Source organism: Salmo salar, chromosome ssa18 (genome assembly GCF_905237065.1).
Source record: "Salmo salar chromosome ssa18, Ssal_v3.1, whole genome shotgun sequence".
In the NCBI taxonomy this organism is placed as follows: domain Eukaryota; kingdom Metazoa; phylum Chordata; class Actinopteri; order Salmoniformes; family Salmonidae; genus Salmo; species Salmo salar.
Genome location: NC_059459.1, coordinates 68,111,441 through 68,136,799, shown reverse-complemented (window position 1 = coordinate 68,136,799; position 25,359 = coordinate 68,111,441). Strand labels below are relative to the sequence as shown.

Here is a 25,359-nt window from a genome sequence, read left to right as displayed (position 1 = left end):
AGCCTGTGTGAATAAATGAATGACGGGGAATTTAAATTACCTCATACTGTGCCATATAGCCTACACAGCCAGTCCTACGACTTAGGCTAAGGAATGTTCAATGATGATACACCGAAACGCCGTCGTAAGGAAAGTGTCGGGGGAAGGACGAGTGAGGCGAGAATAAAACCGGGGTGGAATCACTGCAGTGCAGCAGAACTGTCAGTCATGAGACCGGAGATCGAAAGAGGCACAACGCCGGGAGGAGCGAAGCGCCGCGCCGCAGCCACCTAACCAGCCATAGGCTACACAGTCCCACCATCACCAAGTGTCCTTTATATTTTGACGCATGAGATCTCATGCGTCCTCCTATGAACGCGTCTTATCCATTCTGGCAAGTGTAATTTCAGTCATCACTGAAGAGAGGGTTCTGGCGCAGCTCCCGCAGCAGGTACACCGGTGCAGGCCGGGTTGTTTGGGGTGAGCTTCAAAGGGCCCCATTAGTCTACATGTTCCGAAATACCCTTACGCAAGTCCACCCTCCCTGTCCCCCTCAAACACACATGTGTGGAATTTCGCCGGCACACCAGGAGCAATGTTGAGGTTTAAAAAAATAATTAAACCGGGTGCCTCACTCTTGTCTCTATCCGCCTATCAGAATCGAATAGAGAAGCGCCTGAGCCAATGTACGCGCTGTGCGGGCCAGCCCCTGAATCTGAATGCATCCGCTAGGGCGCATTATAAATAGGCTAAGTGCTGACCGGCAACCCTTGGTCGTGCAGAAACGCTCAGGGTTGCAACAGAAACACCCGCCGTCTTTTTTCTTTGCATATTTATAAACGCGTCGTATCCCATTTCTATTCTTACCAAGGTTCGAGTTATTTTTGAGGCCAGTTGCATGCATTGTTCGTCTCCAAAAATGGTTTGCGAGACAAAAATTGTTGCGGATGAACACGATGCCATACAAGGGACAAAAAAAGATTCTATTATCCTTTCCTCCTCGCAAATGTGGACTTCTTCCACACCGGCACCGAATCCTCTCGAGGAAAATGATGTGAGGAAAGATACGGTTTTGATCCGCGAGTTTGAGCGCACGGACCATGTGGAAGTGCGCCGCATCTTTTATGAGGGGATAATGGAGAGGATACCCAACACTGCATTCAGAGGCATATTACAGCAAAGTCAAACCCAATTCGTATATGCTCTTCTGACACGTAAGTGACACGATTCCCCCTATACTGACGATTTACTGGAGTGAAATTCGTTTAAAGCTGCCATTACTCATTGAAAAACGCTTTTCATTTTACCCATGTATGCTATGTATTTGAAAATGATTGTTGTAAAATACATTCTTAATGAATAACCCAACCCTACTAACACATGAAAACCAATCAATGCAAAATGTTTTTATTTTTAATTGTGAGTTGAATTGCAGTTGAAGGAAAGCTATAATCTGTTGAAGCATCAATGTGTGTGTTAATGGATAATTCGATGCCCTCTTTTCCTCGATTCCGGCATGTAGCTCAAGTGCCTTACAGCACCGCATCAAACCGCAACACAAAGGCATGGCTAAAACGCATGGTGCATGTAGTATGTAGTCGGTGCCCTGTTGGATGTGCGTGTAGGGCGCTACGATGCCGGTTGGGTTGGACGCATGAATGAATGAATTGAACTTGAGGATTGGCCCACAGTGTGCGCGTGCGTGCACCAATCGCACCCCCTCTCACCAGTTCCCATCATACACACATTTTACTGTACGTGCACACAACTGGCAGCACGACCAGCCGCGTGCGCATGCTGGCATTGTTTATAATTCGAGTGCAGATGTTAATTTCAAAATGTTCATCACGTACGTATGTACACCTCATTCCTTTATCTGTACCGTGGTAAGTACCATACAGATTAAACCATAAAAACCAACAAAACATCTATACTTCACTGTCGAAATGTTGTCTGAAAATTGGTGTGGGCTATCATGTGGATATGACGCTATTATTTGGAACCATGCCGCTACAAAGTAAGGGCACACTGTTGACAGTAAGCACGCCACATCGTGGTGCAATGGAGTAAAATAGTGTTGCATCATGCCAGGCTAGACGAAAACATAATAACATGCAATGCTGCTGCACAGCCTGTCTGTGGTGGGTTCCACTCTGGCGCCACCGTGCTGCCTTAATCAGAGAAATAGGCTACTCCAAAAAGCACCTACTGCAGTAAATGGACCAGAGTCTGAGATGATATTAAAAGGCTATTGGATGTGTAGGATATCTAGGCTATGTGTATAAACCTAAATTTGCACCCAGTAAAATAAATACATATTCAACATAGGATGTCATGTGATGTTTTTCAATTACTTACTCCGTATTACATGTGTGATATTAGGGACTGGTCTTATTTTGAAGAAGCCACATATAGTTCTTTTTGGAATGTCACTGTTTGGTTATGTGTGTGACTTCCGCCAAAATCCAACATTTGATTCTTTTTTCTGACAGGTATCGTTTATTTTTCTTCCTTATCTCCATAGTGATGTGCTTTGTTGTGACCAAATCCCTCGCGCTGACCTGCTGCGCGCCGTTCCTTCTCATGGGCGCGCGCTACTTCTACAGCCACAAAGTCATCCACAGCTATCTGGCCTGCGCGCTCCACACTGACATGGCGGACATCGAGGAGTATTACATGAAACCTACAGGTAAGAGGGGATAGGGCGCAATTGGACACAACACACAAACTATATACTGAATAGAATGTGACAATGAAATAGGCCTAATCTGTTGTCTTTGTCAGTATATAAAATGTTAATCCGCAGACCCATGGGCCCTGGCCAAAAGTAGTGCACTATGTAGGGAATTGGGTGCCATTTGGGACGCATATTATGCGTTCAAAAACCGAGGCAGTCTGCCTGCTTATTAAGTATGCAGGGCGACTCGCTCCACTTTGTTACTGAGGGAGGGTTCAGGGCAAGCCACACTACTGGGCCTATTGATTGCGAGGAGGAAGCTGCTGATAGACTTTCTGCAGCAGTCGGCCAAGCCTCTGTGTCGGCCAAGCCTCGTTGGAGTCATTTCCTCAACTACATCAGTCCCTAATTAGGACAATCCATAAATCTCCTATGATCCAAAACACTTCGATTCTAAGAAGTGAGCTATGACACACTTCCTCCTTGTTCCGTTCCAAAACTTTAGGCTATAATCAAATCGCTTTCTCTCTCTGTCTCTCTCACATGCTGACACACACACCGCACACACACTTTTAGCCACCTCTACCCTACATCTTGGGGTCAATTGTCAGTTATTTGTGAATCTCCTAAAAGGCAGGTGTTTGATAAGCCTCTCATTGATTTTCCCCCTCTTGCTGACATTGTGTTCGCTAGGCTCCGTTATCCAGTGCACGCACACACACACACACACACACACACACACACACACACACGTCTCAACTGGCCAGGGACAGATCAACGCCCCTATCTCATCTTCAGTATGTGTATACAGTGCCTTCAGAAAGTATTCAGACCCCTTGACTTTTCCATATTTTGTTATGTTACAGCCTTATTCTAAACATTTTTTTTTTTAAATCCTCAGCAATTTACACACAATACCCCATAATGAAAAAGCGAAAACAGGTTTTTAGAAATAAAAAAACAGAAATAACTTATTTACAGAAGTATTCAGACCCTTTGCTATGCAAATTGAGGTCAGGTGCATCCTGTTTTTATTACCTGTGTTACATTCAATTGATTGGAGATGATTTGGAAAGGCACACACCTGTCTATATAAGGTCCCATGGTTGACAGTGCATGTCAGAGCAAAAACCAAGCCATGAGGTCAAAGGAATTGTCCGTAGGGCTCAGAGACAGGATTGTGTCGAGGCACAGATCTGGGGTATGGTATCAAAACATTTCTGCAGCATTGAAGGTCACCAAGAACACAGTGGCCTTCCTGCATTCTTAAATAGAAGAAGTTTGGAACCACCAAGACTCTTCCTGGAGGAAACTTGGCAGCATCCCTACAGTGAAGCATGGTGGTGGCAGCATCATGCCGTGGGGATGTTTTTCAGCGTCAGGATCGAGGCAAAGATGAACTGAGCAAAGTACGAAAAGATCCTTGATGAAAACCTGCTCCAGAGCGCTAAGGACCTCAGAATGGGGCAAAGGTTCACCTTCCAACAGGACAACGACCCTAAACACACAGCCAAGACAACGCAGGAGTGGCTTCGGGACAAGTCTCTGAATGTCCTTGAGTGGGCCAGCCAGAGCCCAGACTTGAACACGATCAATACTTATGTAAATGTGACATTTCAGTTTTTCATTGTTAAAACATTTGTAAACATTTCTAAAAACCTGTTTTTGCTTTGTCATTATGGGGTATTGTGTGTAGATTGTTAGGTCACGGCCTTATTTTAAAATCAATGTGGAAAAAGTGTTAGGGCTGGGAATTGCCAGGGTCCTCCCGATACGATATTATTGCAATACTTAGGTGCCGATACGATACGTATTGTAATTGTCAGGATTCTCATGATTCTATATGTATTGCGATTCGATACTGAGATTTTATTGTGATTCGATGATCCGAACATACTGCTCACCATTTGTCTGCTGCAGAAGGACAAGAGAGAGCTATGATAAAACCAGTTTTGATCAGTCATGGAAATAAAAAAAGTGTTGAAAACAAATGGTCTCCCTATTTTTAGGGAGACCATTTGTAAGAATACTGTTGGTGCAGGTACAGCCAACTATCGCAAAAATAATATTGCGATATTGTCAAAACGATACAATATATCGTCAGAAATAATATCCCGATATGTAACTGTATCGATCCCCCCATCACGATAATGTGTGTGCATGCATTTACTCGTCCCGCTGTCACAAAAAGCCATCTGTTATCTCAACCCTCTGCTCAGCGTGTGTGTGCATGGGACATACCAGGAACAATAGAGGCATGGGGGTGGGTGTTTAACTAGGGATTCTTAACGTCAAAGAGCAGGACATTAATTCTACAAGCTTGAGTTTTCCCTGACATCCCTGTGGTACTATCAACCAATCAATAAAGGCTGTGTCATTAATCAACCAATCGATAAACGCTGTTTCATTAATCAACCAATCAATCCATCCACTTTCACACCCCTGTTCTGCAGTCTATACCAAGTAGGGTCTGGCAGTATCCAGATTTTCATACCTTCATAAAGTTCCTGTACCATAGCAGGGTATACGGTATTAATGTCAGTGCAAACAGGGGCTGCATTTTCAAATCCCAACATAAATGTTTGTTGGGGTCCCAAGCAATGTTCCCTCACATTTTTGGGGGCACTGAGCAAATTGTAGGTATTTTGAGCGGAAACCTGAACATTGTGAGAACTTCCGGCGTGCGTTGATAGCGAACACTGAGGCTGTACCCTTACAGTTTTAGACAGTAGTCAATAGGCTATTGTGGCTATCTGAGCATAATGTAGGCCTACCAACTAAACCAATGGAGCAAATCCCATAACATTTTCCCATGGAAATAGCTTTTGATTTCTATCATATAGCCTATAGTATCCTATATATGGTGTTCAATGCAGGCCTACATTGCTTGAGACTTAAAGTTAGAAAAATAATAATAATTACCATACAGAGAATTAGACAATGTAGGCTACCCCTCTGCCTATTAGCTTATCTGTATATTCAAGCCTGTCTCAAAATACAACACTGCCCCCTTAATTAAGACAGAAGCTTTTTACCTGACTGGCTTTTTAAAGACAACTTGAAATGTAGCCTCGACGTTTTGTGATCTTGTAGGAAGCAGTAACTCCCCGTTGCTGACCTATACTTATCGAGAACTGGGCTAATAACTCGCTAACTAGAAAAGAATATCAGCAAATGTGCACATGCACAGCTCTGATCTGAACTGATCTGAAAAGCGCGCTCACTCACAGGTGATTGAAAGACCTATTATGGGCTACCCCGGCCAACAGAATTATACTCTGTTACACTTTGGCTCTGCCTACAACAAAATCAGACTCAATCTTGCAAAGTTAGATTTGTTTCGGTTTGTTGCATTGGAAAGGGGCTGATATAATGTTGATTCGATCACAGAAAAAACGTTGATGTATATAGTGCTAACTAATGGGGGGAACTCAGTGACGTTCAGTCTCTTGTGTCTCTGCGCGGCCTGGCATGTCTTCTGCGCGGCAGTCCTGGAGGAGGTGCGTGGCTGCGCACACACTCAAAATTTACATAGTGGACGCTAGCAAAATGCTAACATGAGCAAGCGAACATAAACTAATTGCAATGACAGATATTCCAGCTCATTAAGTTCTACAACTATCTCAAAAGGCTACTCACAATTTTCTGCATGCACAAAACAAATATTAGACAGCAAGGCTCTTGTTCCAGGAGAGGATTGATTGGCTTGATCTTGCCGTCTAGCCACTTAGTTAGCAAGTTAGCAAACCAGATACATAGCTGGAGTGCTGAGCTGGAGATCATTTATTTGTCACATCTTAGATAACTTCTAGCTAGTTATAAACAGTGGCGTAGCACGTACCCCCGCAGCCCCTGTTGTTCTACAAGACATGACGAGGGGCGTGATTCGGCACAAGGCAAAACCAAGCTCCTTTACCAAGTTCCTAACTTCAACATTATGAAGCTTGGGCCCAATTCCTAATGGCACCCTATTCCCTATATAGTGCATTACCTTTGACCAGGGCTCATTGTGCTCTAGTCAAAAGTAGTACACTATGTAGGGAATAGGGTGCCATTTGGGATTCACTCAACCTTGCTCTCTACAGTGAAGGTATCTAGTCTGCTCCACACAGTACATAGGTAGATGGGCCAAGGTGACTCAACAGTTACAGCCACCTGATTCCTGGGCCCCAGGGCAGTGATAAGAGCGACCAGATGGGTTGTTGTCCTCATATCTCAGTCTGGGTCAGAGCCTGTCCCATACCGGGTCCTGCCTAGACAGAGCAGTCTACTTCCACATCCCAAATGACACACTAGTCCCTATATAGTGCACTACTTTTGACCAGAGCCCTACTGGCTACTATGTAGGGAATAGAGTGCCATTTGGGACGCTGTCTACTTGTCTGTTAGCCCCTATTCACTTCCCTGCTAATGACAGTGATCTCATTCTGTTCTGGGGGGTTAGTGGGTGCAGATACTTCACTACTATCACTCACTGTACCTGCTGCTTATTATAGCTCTGCTGAGAGAGATATGGAGACAGTGACAGAGACAGTCAGAGAGACAGAGACCGAGGCAGTCAGAGAGACAGAGACCGAGGCAGTCAGAGAGACAGTGACAGAGGCAGTCAGAGAGACAGAAGGCAGTCAGAGAGACAGCGAGGCAGTCAGAGAGACAGAGGCAGTCAGAGAGACAGAGGCAGTCAGAGAGACAGAGTGTGTCAGACAAAGAGACAGAGAGAGAGAAAGAAGGCAAGGTAGAAAATGGAAGCATTTGATCGGGATATGGGGGAAGGTTTGCTCCACGTAGGGTCTCCCTTGGGAACTCTCTCTAGCTCGTCAGCTGAGGTAGCTCGCTATACACACAGTAGATAAACGTTCCTTCCATCCTTCCGCTCCCTCTCTTTATTGTTGAGGATGTCACAGTAGCTGTGGAGAGCTGGGTTAGACATCACCTGGAGAGAGAGAGTAAGACAGATAGAAAGAGAGAGAGAAAAAGTTTCATTCCAGTTCTAGTACATTCTTGATTGTCCATTCGAGAGGGGTATCAATCTAACTAGATGTCACTGAGTTTAATCTCTACTAACTTCATAGCAAATTTCAGTAAGTGGCTTATTCATTGTACAATGACACACCCCAAAAATATGTGAACTGCAAAAGCGCTTCTCAAAAAAATGGTTTTTTAATCGTTACTGGTAAAGAGCAATGGACCCAACAAGAGGCAAAATGAGATGTTAAAAACATTATTGTTTCTAAAACACTTTACTCCCAGGTGACCAATCATATGATCCGATCTTGGGTAACCAATCATGTGGTCTGATCTTTATGAGTGAGAGGGTGAGACACAGAAAAAAGCACATCTTCCTCTGCCTCACAACATCTTAGACGTTAACAGAGGGTTTTGGTTAGTGATTTACAGAAGAGGAGGGGAAGGGATTTTTTACGAAACCTCCAACTGTAGCAGTGAGAGGACCCGAGTTGTGCATGTACACACACACACACACACACACACACACACACACACACACACACACACACACACACACACACACACACACACACACACAGTGTGAGTGATGAGCCACCCAGGGCAGTAAAACTAATGGGAAAAGGCCAGTGCTGCAGCCTCCTTTGTGATTAATGCTCCTACACTGTCTCAGGCGCTAATGGAGCTGTAATGGAGACAGAGGGCGGGGTGTGTGTGTGTGTGTGTGTGTTGTGTAACATACCAGGGGTAGTGTGTGTAATGAATGACAGGGCACAGGTTAGTGTGTATGGCAGATATGCTGGAGCTTGTAGGTCTTCCTGAGATGGGCGGGCTTGTGTGTAGCCATGTTAACTATTCATGCTTAAATAATGATTTGCCATCTGTTGTGAGAAGTGTGTGAGAAGTGTGCATATGAGTGTTTGTGCATAGATGTGCGTGTGTAAGCATGTGTGTGTGTGTGCTCCTGGTCTCATCTGTTAGGGTGACATGGGGACAAAACAATGATGTGTGTGGTATAGCTGTCCGGAAGATCCATATTCCCAGCATGCACTTTGTTCCCAGGAGAAGGAGCAAGCCACCTGGGGGGGGGGGGTCCCATCCTATACCCAGAGATACCCTAGTAAACTCATTCCCTGGTCTACTGCGGGACAAACCAACACCCTGACTGTTAGATCAAGAGGAAATTTGCTTCTACCTCATCATGTGACCATGAGCAACCATGACCGACTCATGTCTGCTACACACACACACACACACACACACACACACACACACACACAGGCACGCTTAACCCTAACAAAGGGATGATCTGTATCAAGTGTGAACACACACTAAAGCGGACACAAGCTGTTAATGAGCTTTTGTTTAATCTTACACACACACACACACAGCAAGGTTGTGCACTGTCTAGACTAAATGCCTATCAACTGTATTACCTTCATAGGTTTCATCTGAATGGATAGGCAATAATCTTGTTAAGCACAATAAAAAGGGTTATGGAGGGAGGGTGGGTCATATCATAACATCACACCATATTCTCCTACCAATGCACGCCCACGGCAGGAAGCATATTCTTTTCCTATACCAGTTAGAATAAAAAAATCTGTCACATTAAAATCCTGAGGAAAAAATCTTTCCAAATGAAATAGTGTTTAAAGCTTTTGTAATAGCTCTCTCCTCGTTCCATTCCTCCTTACTGCCCTGGTAGAGTCCTCTCCACTTCCTTCAAACCCGGGCTATGATACCCTCACACCCTACTGTCTACTCCCATCCCCATCTACCAGGGTCCTATGACCCCCCCCCTCTCTAGTCAAGCTAGCTCCTAGTTCTCCATGTCTGACTCTTAACCAGCTGATCCCTTCTTCTCAGACCCAATGTTTCTCAAAGGAGGAGGAGGAGAATAGGGAGGAGGAGAAATAGGGAGGAGAGGAGGAGAATAGGGAGGAGGAGGAGAATAGGGAGGAGGAGGAGAATAGGGAGGAGGAGGAGAATAGGGAGGAGGAGGAGAATAGGGAGGAGGAGGAGAATAGGGAGGATGGAGAAGGAGGAGAATAGGGAGGAGGAGGAGAATAGGGAGGAGAAGGAGGAAGTTGAGGCTCTCGCTTCAGTTTTTCCAACCCCCTGCCAGCTAGAATGCTAGACTCCACCACCTGTCTCACACAGGTGAGCCGATGGGTACTCTCTCTTCTCCTCCAACACCCCCCCTCTCTGTCTTGTCTCTCTGTCTTCTCTCCTCCTTTCTCTGATCCTAGCCTATCAAATCAAATTGTATTCGTCACATGCTTTGTAAACAACATGTGTAGACTAAGAGTGATATGCTTACGGGCCCTTCCCAACAATGCAGAGAGAGGAAAAAAGAGAACATAGAAAAATAATAACATGAGGAATAAATACACAATGCGTAACGAGAATGTGGCTAAATGCACAGGAGACCAGTCCGAGTCAATGTGCAGAGGTACAAGGTCGTTGAGGTAGATATGTACATATAGGTAGGGATAAAGTGACTAGGCAACAGGATAGATAATAAACAGTAGCAGCAACGTACTGTATGTGACGAGTCAAAAGAGTTAGTGCAAAAAAGGGTCAATGCAAATAGTTAAATAGTTAACCAATAGCTAACCTGACTAATTATTTTGCGATCTTATGGCTTGGGAGTAGAAGCTGTTCAGGGTCATGTTAGTACCGCTTGCTGTGCGATAGCAGAGAGAACAGTCTATGACTTGGGTAGCTGGAGTCTTTGACCATTTTTAGGCCCTACATCTGACATTTCCTGGTTTGGAGTTCCTGGATGGCAAAGATGGGCTGTACGCACTACCCTCTGTAGCGCCTTGCGGTCAGATGCCAAACAGTTGCCATACCAAGCGGTGATGCCGCCAGTCAAGATGCTCTCAATGGTGCAGTTGTAAATGTTTTTGAGGATCTGAGGGGCCTGTGCCAAATCTTTTCAGCCTCCTGAGGGGGAAGAGGCATTGTTAAGCCTTCTTCATGACTGTGTTGGTGTGTGGACCACGATAGTTTCTTAGTGATGTGGACACTGAGGAACTCAACCCGCTCCACTACAGCCCCGTCGATGTGGAGGGGGGGCGTGCTCGAGCCCTTCATTTCCTGTAGTCCACGATCAGCTCTTCTGTCTTGATGACGTTGGGGGTTGATGTCCTGGTACCACACTACCAGGTCACAGACATCCTCCTTATAGGCTGTCTCATCGTCGTGTCGCCAGCAAACTTAAGGATGGTGTTGGAGTCGTGCGCGGCCACACAGTCGTGGGTGAACAGGGAGTAGAGGAGGGGACTAAGCACACACCCCTGAGGGGCCCCCGTGTTGTGGATCAGTGTGGCAGATGCCTACCCTCACCACCTGGACGTGGTGCCTCAGGAAGTCCAGGATCCAGTTGCAGAGGGAGTTCAGTCCCAGAGATCTGAGCTTAGTGATGAGCTTGGAGGGCACTATGGTGTTGAACGCTGAGCTGTAGTCAATGAACAGCATTCTCACTTAGGTGTTCCTCTTGTCCAGGTGGGATAGAGTAGTGTGGAGTGCAATAGAGATTGCATCATCTGTGGATCTGTTGGGGCGGTATGCGAATTGGAGTGGGTTGATGTGAGCCATGACCAGCCTTTCAAAGCATTTCATGGCTACAGATGTGGGTGCTACGTGTAGTCATGCGATAGTTATTTAGACAGGTTACCTTGGCGTTCTTGTCCACATGGTCTATGGTGGTCTGCTTGAAACGTAGGTATTACACACTGGGTAAAGAAGAGTTTGAAAATGTCAGTTGCCTCTTTCTTTCATCCTATCTGAAGTTAGTGACCCCGTACAGAGATAATTACAGCTAAGTGGTATTTAGCTTCTCTAAATCGAATAAATTGAATCGGAATGAAGTCAAATAAACGGGATGGCGCTTCTTGAACCATGGAACCAGCAGTTTAGGAATTAATACTGTGTGATCCTGCTGAGCTTTTACCAGAGACCAAGGCTGTGTCTCAAATGGAACCCTGTGGGCCCTGGTCAAAAGTAGTGCACTATATAAGGAATAGGGTGCGATTTGGGATGCATGACATTAATTGCTAATATATACACGGGACATCTTAAAGATGCACTCCAGGATCTTAAAGCACAACAAATTGTATTTGTAACATATCATGCAAAAATATATAACGATTATGATAATAATAATTTGCAGGACGTAACATATTATACAAACTGGATGACATAGTACACAATATAATGGCTTAGTACACAAAAAACGGGGACCACTTTTGGCTCATGAGCACCACTTTCAAAACTACTGGCTGAAATTATACAATGGTTTGAGAGTGCATCTTTAGCAGAATCATCTTGAATATGTATAATCTATTAATATCTAATATTCTATTCACATTTGAACTATTACTAATCTATTAATAAAATGTTTGATCTGTAGTTACAGCAACACTAAAGTGGTGTGTATCTTACACACATCACATGACACACGGCCTGGGCTGGCGTGCCTGGTTGTCCCGTCCTGTCTGTTGGCACACTCTCTGTTCTGACAGATGGTGGCGAGGGCTTCAGCTTCCCCGTACCTCTTCCTTCCTACCTGTCCCTTCCTATCTCCCCCCCTTTCTCTTAGTATCTCCCCTCTTACTTCCCCCCTTCCTCTTAGTACCCCCCCTCCTCTCCGGCCCCTCCTACCTCCCACTTCCTCTGAGTACCCCCATCTAAATAATAATAATAATTATTATTATTGGTTGTCCCATCCTGTCCTAAATAGGTTTGCAAAATACCGGGAATAAGCAGCAATCCTCCAAACAGGATTTCTCGAAACCAGGAAAGTTCACGGAATTCTGTAACCCTGACTGTTGGCACAGGCTCTGATCTGACAGATGGTGGGGTGGCTTCAGAGGCGTGCCCACCCCCGCCCTCCTACCCCCGTCCAACCTCTCCCCTCCTACCTCTTCTCCCATATCCTACCTCCCTTTTCCTACTTCTCCCTCCCCTACCACCTTCCTCTTACTATCCCCCCTTCTACCACCCCTTCCTCTTACTATCCCCCTTCTACCGCCCCCTTCCTCTTAGTCTCCCCCTCCTACCACCCCCTTCATCTTACTATCCCCCCTCCTACCACCCCCCTGCCTCTTAGTATCCCCCCTCCTACCACCCCCTGCCTCTTAGTATCCCCCTCCTACCACCCCCTTCATCTTACTATCCCCCTCCTACCACCCCCTGCCTCTTAGTATCCCCCTCCTACCGCCCCTTCCTCTTAGTATCTTAGTGTCCCCCTTTTACCTCCCCCTTCCTCTTAGTATCCCCCTCCTACCACCCCCTGCCTCTTAGTATCCCCCCTCCTACCGCCCCCTTCATCTTACTATCCCCCCTTCTACCGCCCCTTCCTCTTAGTCTCCCCCCTCCTACCACCCCCTGCCTCTTAGTATCCCCCCTCCTACCGCCCCTTCCTCTTAGTATCCCCCCTCCTACCGCCCCCTTCCTCTTCGTATCCCCCTCCTACCGCCCCTTCCTCTTCGTATCCCCCTCCTACCGCCCCCTTCCTCTTCGTATCCCCCTCCTACCGCCCCTTCCTCTTACTATCCCCCTTCTACCGCCCCCTTCCTCTTAGTATCCCCCCTCCTACCGCCCCCTTCCTCTTAGTATCCCCCCTCCTACCGCCCCTTCCTCTTCGTATCCCCCCTCCTACCGCCCCCTGCCTCTTCGTATCCCCCCTCCTACCGCCCCCTTCCTCTTCGTATCCCCCTCCTACCGCCCCTTCCTCTTACTATCCCCCCTTCTACCGCCCCTTCCTCTTACTATCCCCCTTCTACCGCCCCTTCCTCTTAGTATCCCCCCTCCTACCGCCCCCTTCATCTTACTATCCCCCCTCCTACCACCCCCTGCCTCTTAGTATCCCCCTCCTACCGCCCCCCTTCCTCTTACTATCCCCCTCCTACCGCCCCCTTCCTCTTAGTATCCCCCCTCCTACCGCCCCCTGCCTCTTCGTATCCCCCTCCTACCGCCCCTTCCTCTTACTATCCCCCCTTCTACCGCCCCTTCCTCTTAGTATCCCCCCTCCTACCGCCCCCTTCATCTTACTATCCCCCCTTCTACCGCCCCTTCCTCTTAGTATCCCCCCTCCTACCGCCCCCTTCCTCTTCGTATCCCCCCTCCTACCGCCCCCTTCCTCTTCGTATCCCCCCTCCTACCGCCCCCTTCCTCTTGCTATCCCCCCTCCTACCGCCCCTTCCTCTTAGTATCCCCCCTCATACCGCCCCTTCCTCTTAGTATCTTAGTGTCCCCCTTCTACCTCCCCTTCCTCTTAGTATCCCCCTCCTACCACCCCCTTCCTCTTAGTATCCCCCTCCTACCGCCCCTTCATCTTACTATCCCCCTTCTACCGCCCCCTTCCTCTTAGTATCCCCCTCCTACCGCCCCTTCATCTTAGTATCCCCCTCCTACCGCCCCCTTCCTCTTAGTATCCCCCCTCCTACCGCCCCCTTCCTCTTCGTATCCCCCTTCTACCGCCCCTTCCTCTTACTATCCCCCCTTCTACCGCCCCTTCCTCTTACTATCCCCCCTCCTACCGCCCCCTTCATCTTACTATCCCCCCTCCTACCACCCCCTGCCTCTTAGTATCCCCCTCCTACCGCCCCTTCCTCTTACTATCCCCCTCCTACCGCCCCTTCCTCTTAGTATCCCCCTCCTACCGCCCCCTTCCTCTTCGTATCCCCCCTCCTACCGCCCCTTCCTCTTACTATCCCCCCTTCTACCGCCCCCTTCCTCTTAGTATCCCCCTCCTACCACCCCCTTCATCTTACTATCCCCCTTCTACCGCCCCCTTCCTCTTAGTATCCCCCCTCCTACCGCCCCCTTCCTCTTCGTATCCCCCCTCCTACCGCCCCTTCCTCTTCGTATCCCCCCTCCTACCGCCCCCTTCATCTTACTATCCCCCCTCCTACCGCCCCCTTCCTCTTACTATCCCCCCTCCTACCGCCCCTTCCTCTTAGTATCTTAGTGTCCCCCTTTTACCTCCCCCTTCCTCTTAGTATCCCCCTCCTACCACCCCCTGCCTCTTAGTATCCCCCCTCCTACCGCCCCCTTCATCTTACTATCCCCCTTCTACCGCCCCCTTCCTCTTAGTATCCCCCTCCTACCGCCCCTTCATCTTAGTCTCCCCCTCCTACCGCCCCCTTCCTCTTACTATCCCCCTCCTACCGCCCCCTTCCTCTTACTATCCCCCCTTCTACCGCCCCTTCCTCTTACTATCCCCCCTCCTACCGCCCCTTCCTCTTAGTATCCCCCTCCTACCGCCCCCTTCCTCTTCGTATCCCCCCTCCTACCGCCCCCTTCCTCTTCGTATCCCCCTCCTACCGCCCCCTTCATCTTGCTATCCCCCTCCTACCGCCCCCTTCCTCTTCGTATCCCCCTCCTACCGCCCCCTGCCTCTTAGTATCCCCCCCTCCTACCTCCTCATTCCTCTTAGTACCCCCCCCCTTCCTACCTTCCCCTCCTTGCCCCCCTCCTACCTCCTCCTCTCCCCCCTACCTCCCCCTTCTCAGTACCTAACATCTCTACTCTCATCTCTCTCTTCTGAGATAAAACACTAATTAGCGACAACTGAAGACCAGGGTTGGGGTCAATTCCATTTCAATTCAGAAAGTAAACCAAAAACCAAAAGAGAATTGGAGTTTCAGTAAACTTCCTGAATTGACTGGAACTGAAATGGAATTGACCCCAACCCTAAAAACACTGACATTTTACACCGTAATTTGAATCTGACCCTTCCAAAGTGGAGCAGCTATTCCAAAGCCAGCTAACATTCTCCCGCATTGTGACTACAGACAGGGAGAGTCAACACTGGAGAGCCTCCAAGTTGGACCAAGTCCTAGAATCCAAAAAGTCATTGTTTGACTCACTCTGAACTCTGCACACACAATGATGACCAAGGTCAAAGGTCAAATGGGAAAATATCCCAGCCAACTAGTCACTCTGCTTGCAGATCTAGCTTCTAATACTCTCCCCAGCTGTGGTCAGCGACCCTCTCCGGGATGCCCACATGTCATGCTGTGTCTGGACAGGCACACTTGTTACCGCGGCGACCGGCCGTAATACATCTGACAGTTGTTTTATTCAATCATTAATCCACTGAATCCCACAGGGGCCTTAAATCCCTCAGAACATCGTCCAAGCAGTGCATTAGCATAATTTCATCACTTGCTCTGTGACGTGTGTGTGTGTGAGAGAGAAAGTGTGTATGTGTCGGTGACCATCTGCAGAAAGACACACAGGTTTTATATTCTCCAGTCAGTCAGTCATTGTCAGTCACGGAAAAGTAAGAATTCTCTACCAGATGGGATTTGATACAAATACATGTGCTGTACTGGACTACAAGGACATGTCATACTACAGCTGACTAAATGCTATTTTCAGCACTGTTTACTGTTGTATCTAATATAAATAGGCTATTACACATTTTGGAGGGGTTTGCAAATCAGATGAACTAAGGATGAGAATATAATAAGCCAGTCATCCACACTACACACACACACACACACACACAACCACAACCACAGAAAACCTGTTCAGCATTCTCTGTACATCTCCAACATGGTACTGTATTGATCCCTAGATACTGTAGATACTGTATAGCTACAACATGGTACTGTATTGATCCCTAGATACTGTATAGCTACAACATGGTACTGTATTGATCCCTAGATACTGTATAGCTACAACATGGTACTGTATTGATCCCTAGATACTGTATAGCTACAACATGGTACTGTATTGATCCCTAGATACTGTAGATACTGTATAGCTACAACATGGTACTGTATTGATCCCTAGATACTGTATAGCTACAACATGGTACTGTATTGATCCCTAGATACTGTATAGCTACAACATGGTACTGTATTGATCCCTAGATACTGTAGATACTGTATAGCTACAACATGGTACTGTATTGATCCCTAGATACTGTAGATACTGTATAGCTACAACATGGTACTGTATTGATCCCTAGATACTGTAGATACTGTATAGCTACAACACAGACACAGTACTGTACTACTCTCACATTACAACACAGACAGACAGACAGACAGACAGACAGACAGACAGACAGGGCATTTTTGTCCTCCCAATGACACAACTCATACCTGACATGCTGACAAACATGATTCTCTGCCCAGGTAAAAACACGGGAGGCCTGGACTTGCTAAACAATACGTTATGTTAACAATACAAAGTCATGGAGCATCAAAAATGTAAATGCAGTATACAACTGCTCTTAAATTATGACCAAGGCCTAGAGCTGTTTATTATCAGGTTACATGGTCTGGAAGAACTCCTTGCCCAAACTATTACGTTTTCACCAACATTTTATAGTGGATGAAGATTTCTGTTGTTGCGCGTCTCTGTGTTTGAGTGTCTGTACTTATCTGTGTGTGTGTAAGTCTGGATCTTCCTGAGTGTCTAATCGCTCAAACACTAAGTGACAGCTCAGTGTACGATTGTACTTTTTAATGATGAGCATCTCAGAGCAAATAATGCTATTAAGCAGTTAGCACCAACCTCCGTCTGCTTTCCCTTTCATTCTCTCTACCTCTCAACCTCCCCCTCTCTCTCTGTCTACCTCTCTCTCTCTCTCTCTCTCTCTCTCTCTCTCTCTCTCTCTCTCTCTCTCTCTCTCTCTCTCTCTCTCTGTCTACCTCCCTCTCTCTCTCTGTCTACCTCCCTCTCTCTGATACACTTCATTCAGTCCATTGAAATAAATGTTTTCGCTAATGGAAACGCCAGCCACCACTATGTGACCAGTGTCTCGTGTGTAGCATCCCTCCTCCTTTTAGTAGATCCATCCAGTTAGTGGATTTTGGACATGCTTTCTTTGGCACGTCTGACCAACAGAACAGACACTCTTATGTAGTTCTACATCGTGTGTGCCAGGGCCTCACTCCAGTCAACCCCACTTTCTTTCACACATCTGCAGCTGTGTGTTTCTTCCTGGTCACTGGTTCAGCTGATAGTGGCTACTTCAAAGAAGGATTCTACTTTCTATGACTGTGATATGTGATCGCTTTTCCCACCTTGCGCTGTCTGAATGCGCTGTCTGTCAGTAGCTTTGTATAAGAGCGCCTGGATAAGAGCGCGAAAATGTAAATGAAACAGTGCTATGATAATATCCTCAAAGCAGCTATCCTATCACTTAACGGTCTTAACAGAGGGTTTCCCAAACTCAGTCCTTCCCCCCCCTACACAGCTGATTCAAATAACCAACTCATCATCAAGCTTTGATTATTTGAATCAGCTGTGTAGTGCTAGTGCAAATACCAAAACATGCACCCATGGGGGGGGGCAGGACCTGAGATTCCACAGGGGGTTCTACATGGAAGCAAAACATTTTTTTTGGAGGGGACAGCCAAAGAACCCTTTTGGAACCCTTTTTTCAAAGAGTGAACCAATCCTCATGTTCACTATTTATCTGAATGACATGGTTATGTTCATTGACAGAAGCCATTGTATAGCAACCTCTAATTGCTCTGTAATCTGAACAAATTAACACCAGTCTGTAATTAGTGTGATATCCCAATATACATGAGCAGCAGGGCCGGGTTAAAGTCACAATGTGCCATTTCAACAGCCCTGGCTGCCACCTTGTAGGCATAATCCATTGAAATGACTATTGATTAAACAGAAGGAAATATAGCAGATTGTGGCTTTAATGATTGGTTGTTCTGGCCATAGTTGGGGGGATGGGAGTCCACTGTCCATTTGATCTTCTTCTTCAAGGTTTTATGACGTACCACATCTAATGCTGTATTGTTGCCACCAACTGGACAGGGGTGAATAAAACATTTTTAAAAAATCAATTCCATTACGGATAAGGGAAAGTAATTAATCCACTCATGCTAATAAAAAAACATAACAAAAATCGTCCCACTCCTTCTGTCATTCAAAAAACGACTTGATCCACTCAGCCAGAGGCTCTGAGAAGTGTGATGTATAAATACATAAATACATGCTGGTGTTAGCTGGCCTTAAATGAGCTCTTGGGGTTAAGAAAAATGGTGTGCTTCTACATCTGCATTGCTTGCTGTTTGGGTTTGTAGGACTGGGTTTCTCTATAATCACTTTGTGACATCTGCTGATGTAAAACGGGCTTAATAAATACATTTGATTTGTATGGGGCTTTAGGGCAAATGGTGTAGGGGGCTTTAGGGCAAATAGTGTATGGGGCTTTAGGGCAAATAGTGTAGGGGGCTTTATGTCTAATAGTGTAGGGGGCTTTATGTCTAATAGTGTAGGGGGCTTTATGTCTAATAGTGTAGGGGGCTTTATGTCTAATAGTGTAGGGGGCTTTATGTCTAATAGTGTAGGGGGCTTTAGGGCAAATAGTGTAGGGGGCTTTATGTCTAATAGTGTAGGGGGCTTTAGGGCAAATAGTGTAGGGGCTTTAGGGCAAATAGTGTAGGGGCTTTATGTCTAATAGTGTAGGGGGCTTTATGTCTAATAGTGTAGGGGGCTTTATGTCTAATAGTGTAGGGGGCTTTATGTCTAATAGTGTAGGGGGCTTTATGTCTAATAGTGTAGGGGGCTTTATGTCTAATAGTGTAGGGGGCTTTATGTCTAATAGTGTAGGGGGCTTTATGTCTAATAGTGTAGGGGGCTTTATGTCTAATAGTGTAGGGGGCTTTATGTCTAATAGTGTAGGGGCTTTATGTCTAATAGTGTAGGGGGCTTTATGTCTAATAGTGTAGGGGGCTTTATGTCTAATAGTGTAGGGGGCTTTATGTCTAATAGTGTAGGGGGCTTTATGTCTAATAGTGTAGGGGGCTTTATGTCTAATCGTGTAGGGGGCTTTATGTCTAATCGTGTAGGGGGCTTTATGTCTAATCGTGTAGGGGGCTTTATGTCTAATCGTGTAGGGGGCTTTATTCGTGTAGGGGGCTTTATGTCTAATCGTGTAGGGGCTTTATGTCTAATAGTGTAGGGGCTTTATGTCTAATAGTGTAGGGGCTTTTGGGTAGCCTTCTTGTAGACTCTTCCCTTCTTATTGCTTCAGTCCTTCACTGAGTCACACTGAGCCAACCAGGGGTCAGATAAAGACAGCCATGGAAAGTCCTACTGTAGGTCCGGCTGACACTTCAGCCCCTTCACATCAGGTCAGATGGTATTTGGGGGGGTTACATGTAAAGCATATGCTGTCAGATTTGTGTTGTTTGTGTGTGTGTGTGTTGTGTGTGTGTGTGTGTGTTCTAACTTGGCTCTCTGGTCCTCCAGGCTCATGTTTCTGGGTGGCAGTGCTGGAAGGTCAGGTGGTCGGCATCGTGGCGGCGCAGGGCCGGGAGGACGACAACACGGTGGAACTACGCCGCATGTCGGTGGACTCGCGCTTCCGCGGAAAGGGCATCGCCAAGTTGCTGGGGCGCCGCGTGCTAGAGTTCGCCATGCATAACAACTACGCCGCCGTCGTCCTGGGAACCACCGCCGTCAAGATGGCCGCCCACAAGCTGTATGAGTCGCTGGGCTTCCGGCGGACCGGCGGTACCGAGGATTACATGCTGCCCGGAATGAGCCGCTCGCCGCAAGAGAGGCTCTTCTTCCAGATCCGTTACCAGCGCTACCGTCTGCAGCTCCGTGAGGAGTGAGGGATGAGAGAGAGGGAGAGAGGGATGGAGAGAGAGAGGGAGAGAGCAACCTCCTCGAGGCAGAGCCCCTCGCCCAACGAGCCTCGACCAAGTCCTTCTCCTCTGACAACTTTATTTATTTTGTATTATTAGAGTTACTTCTTCTTACTACTACTGTTTCTATTCATTCATCTTAAGTCACTAACTTTTTATTGGTTTTAGTTTGTTATTTATTTTTTACATTTTGAATTTAGTGCCCCCCCCCCCCAGTAGATTTATATTTTTTTTTACCCTGTCCTGTTGTAAAAAAAATAAATATCCCTAACATATATCACCATCCCATGCCTTTACAAATGACATCATCACCTGAGTGTTCCCTTTGCTTTTGATACCATGTGATTGTTCCTCGCCGTATTCATTACCTCTACCAGCCCCTCCAACATCTACCCCCTCCTGCTCAATACGTGGCGTTTCTATCTCAAACGCACCCTGTCTCCCGTTAGCCCACCTAAGCCCTCTCCATTGTCACAACAACGTGTGTGCCCAAAAAGACCTAGACAAAAAGACTAAGTAGGTTGGCATTTGTCCAGCCACTTCAGCACAGCCCATATACCAGCAGCCCTGTGGAGAGACAAGAGGAACAAATCAAATCACATTTTATTGGTTGCTTACACATATTTGACAGATGTTAACACAGGTGCAGCAAAATGCTTGTGTTTCTAGTTGCAACAGTGCAGTAATATCTAACAATACAAAACAATACACACAAATCCCCCAAAATAAAAATAAAGTAATTAAGAAATATTAGGATGAGCAATGCCAGAGTCTGGAATATATATATCTATGAATATGATGGTGTGTATAGACAGTATATGAATCGAAAAGGTGTGTACAGCAGTAGTTATATAGGATGACGACAATACAGTATATACATATGAAGGGGGTATGTGTATAGGGCAGCAGTCTCTAAGGTGCAGGGTAGAGTACCAGCTGGTAGCCGGCTAGTAACAATGATTAAAGTTCAGGGCAGGGTACTGGTGACTATTTAACAGTCTGATGGCCTGGAGATAGAAGCTGTTCCTCAGTCTCTCCTTATCCCAGCTTTGATGCACCTGTACTGTCTCCTCCTTCTAGATGGTAGCTGGGTGAACATGCCATGGCTCTGATGGCAGGACATGTACTGTGCAATCGGGTGGCAGGACATGTACTGTGCAGTCGGGTGGCAGGAAACAAGCACACACAGGCTGCATCTCCTATTCGCTATATATTGTACTACTTTTGACCACACAGTGCAGTTTCCTATCCCTCCTCCTCCTGCTTTCTGATATCCTCCCTTCCACTATCTCCTCCTTCCACTATCTCCTCCTCCCTCTATCTCCTCCTCCATCTTTGGTCATGTTCTTTTCCCCTCATTCAACACAGTATCAGAATGGATTCTATAGAATGACAATGGTTCCTAATTCTATGATTCCATTCTACCTGCATGGGAACTATGGAGATTGTCTCTAATTGGTTGGGAAGACAAGAGGGTAGTTCAGGCTAGGGATACCCATGCAGGGTGAATATTTAAGTGTCAATATTGAACATATTACTAATTTAATCATGGGTTTTTCTAATGATTAAATGATTTAATCTAATTCAACTTTTAGCGTTATTGATTCATATGTGTAATTATCAATTGTTTACTAATTGGATGAAGATAAATTCTAACATTTTTAATAAGTTTGGAATTTGATTAAGGAGAAATTCAAGATTTTTATAATCACACACATTTGATGGAAGCATTGCTACATAGTAGTATGCACGTTTTATGGATACAGCTACAATTACAAAGTAATCGCAATCTAGTATATATTCAAGCCAGGTTATTGGGGAAAACTACTTGGGTAGGCCTAATACATTATTTGCAATATTTGCGGACTTAAAGTACATGTAGTTGACTTAACAAAATGCATCTGAGCACAAATTTATCCATTTGAATTTAAATACAATACTATATCCAATTTCCAGGTATATTTATATCCTTCTGTGTATGTGTTAATGTGTACACAGTTGGAATACTATACAGTATGTAGCTGACAAACCCAAAAGACAACCCCCTCTCTCCCCGTCATAACGATAACCACTCTCATCTCCATCCTCCTATCACAGACAGAACCAGCAGAGGGAGAGATACAACTTCTATGAGCCCAAGAACTTGTGTCATACTTGTACAAAGATAAAGAAATTAAATGTGAAGAAAAAAAAATCATAAAAAACATATAGACCAAAAAGATATTGCGCTGATCCCCCTAGACTTGACTTCTGACCCCCCCCACTCCCCCTAGCCTTGACTTCTGACCCCCCCACTCCCCCTAGACTTGACTTCTGACCCCCCCCCCCACTCCCCCTGCCTTGACTTCTGACCCCCCCACTCCCCCTAGCCTTGACTTCTGACCCCCCCACTCCCCCTAGCCTTGACTTCTGACCCCCCCCACTCCCCCTTAGCCTTGACTTCTGACCCCCCCCACTCCCCCTAGCCTTGACTTCTGTACCCTCCCCCACTCCCCCTAGCCTTGACTTCTGACCCCCCCACTCCCCCTAGCCTTGACTTCTGACCCCCCCCACTCCCCCTAGCCTTGACTTCTGTACCCTCCCCACTCCCTCTAGCCTTGACTTCTGACCCCCCCACTCCCTCTAGCCTTGACTTCTGACCCCCCCCACTCCCCCTAGCCTTGACTTCTGACCCCCCCCACTCCCCCTAGCCTTGACTTCTGACCCCTCCCCACTCCCCCTAGCCTTGACTTCTGACCCCTCCCACTCCCCCTAGCCTTGACTTCTGTACCCTCCCCCACTCCCCCTAGGCTTGACTTCTGACCCCCCCACTCCCCCTAGCCTTGACTTCTGACCCCCCCACTCCCCCTAGCCTTGACTTCTGACCCCCCCCCACTCCCCCTAGCCTTGACTTCTGACCCCCCCCCCCCTAGCCTTGACTTCGACCCCCCCCACTCCCCTTAGCCTTGACTTCTGACCCCCCCCATACATAAATCTGACTGCAACCCTGGGCCAGACTCCCTCCTAACCTTTAACCCACACCCCACCATCTTTGCATGAGCCACAGTCTTGCTGCACTGCTTTTATTCTATTTAAACTTGTAACCCCCCCAAAAAAAAAAACTCCCCCTATTGTGAAGTCATCAAAGCAGTGTGGTGCAGCTATGGAGGAGGATGCATGGGTGTGTGTGTTGAGTGTCTGTGGAGGTAGGGTGGGGTTGGGCGAAGAGGTGCATTATATCCACTCACCACAGCACTGCCTCGATGACATCAAGCCTGCCAACCGTAGAATGCAAAAGCAATGCCAGTGTGGCATGCCTCTGTTCCCGGTGTGTGCGTATATACGTACAGTGCCTGCCCTGGAAAAATAATAGAAAAACAAAATTAACCAAAAAAATACAGAAAATAAGCTTCTTTTTTTTCGCTGAACATTTAAACTAAATTGTGTTTCTTTGCTTGAGAATTTTTTTATTTTGTTTTGCATGCAATGTGTCTTGAAGATGACTTAGATACATTCTACCACATGGCAAGCAGTGGAAAAAATAATTGTTTATATGTTTTATTACGTTGACATTATCAGTTGATTCTCTGTGTTTTTATCAAGGGAGTGGGGATATAATGTGGCAAGAAGCCTATGCAGACGTGATGTGGAAAGTGGCATAGTCTTGTCCTTGTTTCTTTTGGACAAATGTCAAAATATTAGTGAGTGTGTAAGATCATGGGATGCATTCCAAAAAGCACCATATTCCCTTTACAGTGCACCACTATTTTTGACCAAGCCCCATAGCGCTTGGGAAGTACCTCATGTTGATATATCAGATGTCGGGTCAAACGACTGGCTGTCTACTGTATTTTCAGAGAACTTCTCGCTGTTCTGACACCCCCTCTCCCTTGATCAACCATCTGAATTGAGATGTGGAGGGCACTTAAAATGAACAAGTCAGTATTAAAGTTCAAAATGTCTTTCTCTTTCTCCAAATTGCAACAGTTTGGGTGCTTCCCAAATGACACGATTCCTTACATACTGCACTTTTGTGGACCAGGGCCCATAGGGCAATAGAGAGAAAAGGGTGCCATTTGGGATGCACTTTATGATCAACATTTTTATCCATCCTCCCCTCCTCCGTCTGAAAAATTCCAAATAGACCTGGGTAAAGAAGTTTGACATGGATCCACTAGAATGTAGAAGCCAGAGGCAGATGTTAAATGGTGAGGCTATAAGAGTGCACCTAGTGAGTGTACACTACTAAATGTACACTACAAAGTGTAAACTACGTAGTGTAATAAGTGGACGAATGTGAAGTCTTATCAAAGTGAACCATGACCGCTGCTGTCGCCGTCTCAATAACAATATCCCTCTCACTAGGCATTGTGGGAGATGTATAGCCAAGGCTGCTATTTGTGTTCTGGATAAATAACGGAATATTATACCAAGCCTACGCAAAGGCCTTATATACTGTAATAATTACATGCTGACGTTCAGAAACCACCACAGAAAACTATATGGCTTAAGGTAGCAAATGATTCATTTGTTTGAGAGGAACAGACAGACTACACTGATGTCACTATAATGCATTTTACTGTACTCTGTTATTTTCAACTCTGTTTATATGGTGAATGCTATGCTATGCCCTGTTTGGTCTGGTCTTAGTACCCCGTGATACCGGCAAAGCATACACAGTATTAGAATGTAGAAGAAATACTGGATGCAACCACAACTAGAGTGTGATTATGTAACTTAATAATACTATTCCATTCCACTGAAGATCTGCTGATGTACAATCCCCCCAAAAAATCATGTTCATTTTTTCCCCTTTTGGTTCTGAGAAAAGGGGGGAAATATTGTTTGTTTTGACTTGGGACAACAGGAGAATGTTAATGTATTTTTATCTGCAATAGATGGTTTAATTCATGCATGCTGCATCAGAACTAAAAGTGCTTTCCAATCCAAAAACGATGGTCCGATCACCTTACTGAACATAGACGGCAAGATATCTACAGAAGGTAGCCGGTAGATTGAGGTGAGGAAACCATGCAGTCTCATAAAAGTCTTTAATTCGTAGCCTGTCTGACCTGGAAAAAATGATATGTGACAAAAATCCCTCATCCT

General features: G+C 46.2%; 1 protein-coding gene across 1 annotated transcript; it reads left to right on the top strand.

Moving 5' to 3' along the window:
• Positions 1–714: 714 nt before the first annotated feature.
• LOC106577818 (N-acetylaspartate synthetase) lies at positions 715–21,854 on the top strand. Its single transcript, XM_014156174.2, has 3 exons — positions 715–1,193; positions 2,504–2,668; positions 19,871–21,854. The coding sequence occupies exons 1-3, from the start codon at positions 878–880 to the stop codon at positions 20,236–20,238; spliced, it is 849 nt and encodes a 282-aa protein (XP_014011649.1). The 5' UTR covers positions 715–877; the 3' UTR covers positions 20,239–21,854.
• Positions 21,855–25,359: the final 3,505 nt, after the last annotated feature.

What these genes read in the sequence shown, in the direction of transcription:
- LOC106577818 (XM_014156174.2), top strand. Translation starts at nt 878, where the DNA reads ATGCATTGTTCGTCTCCAAAAATGGTTTGCGAGACAAAAATTGTTGCG. An exon ending in CGTATATGCTCTTCTGACAC is followed by an intron (nt 1,194 to 2,503) that starts GTAAGTGACACG and finishes TTATCTCCATAG; the next exon opens with TGATGTGCTTTGTTGTGACC. An exon ending in GTATTACATGAAACCTACAG is followed by an intron (nt 2,669 to 19,870) that starts GTAAGAGGGGAT and finishes CTGGTCCTCCAG; the next exon opens with GCTCATGTTTCTGGGTGGCA.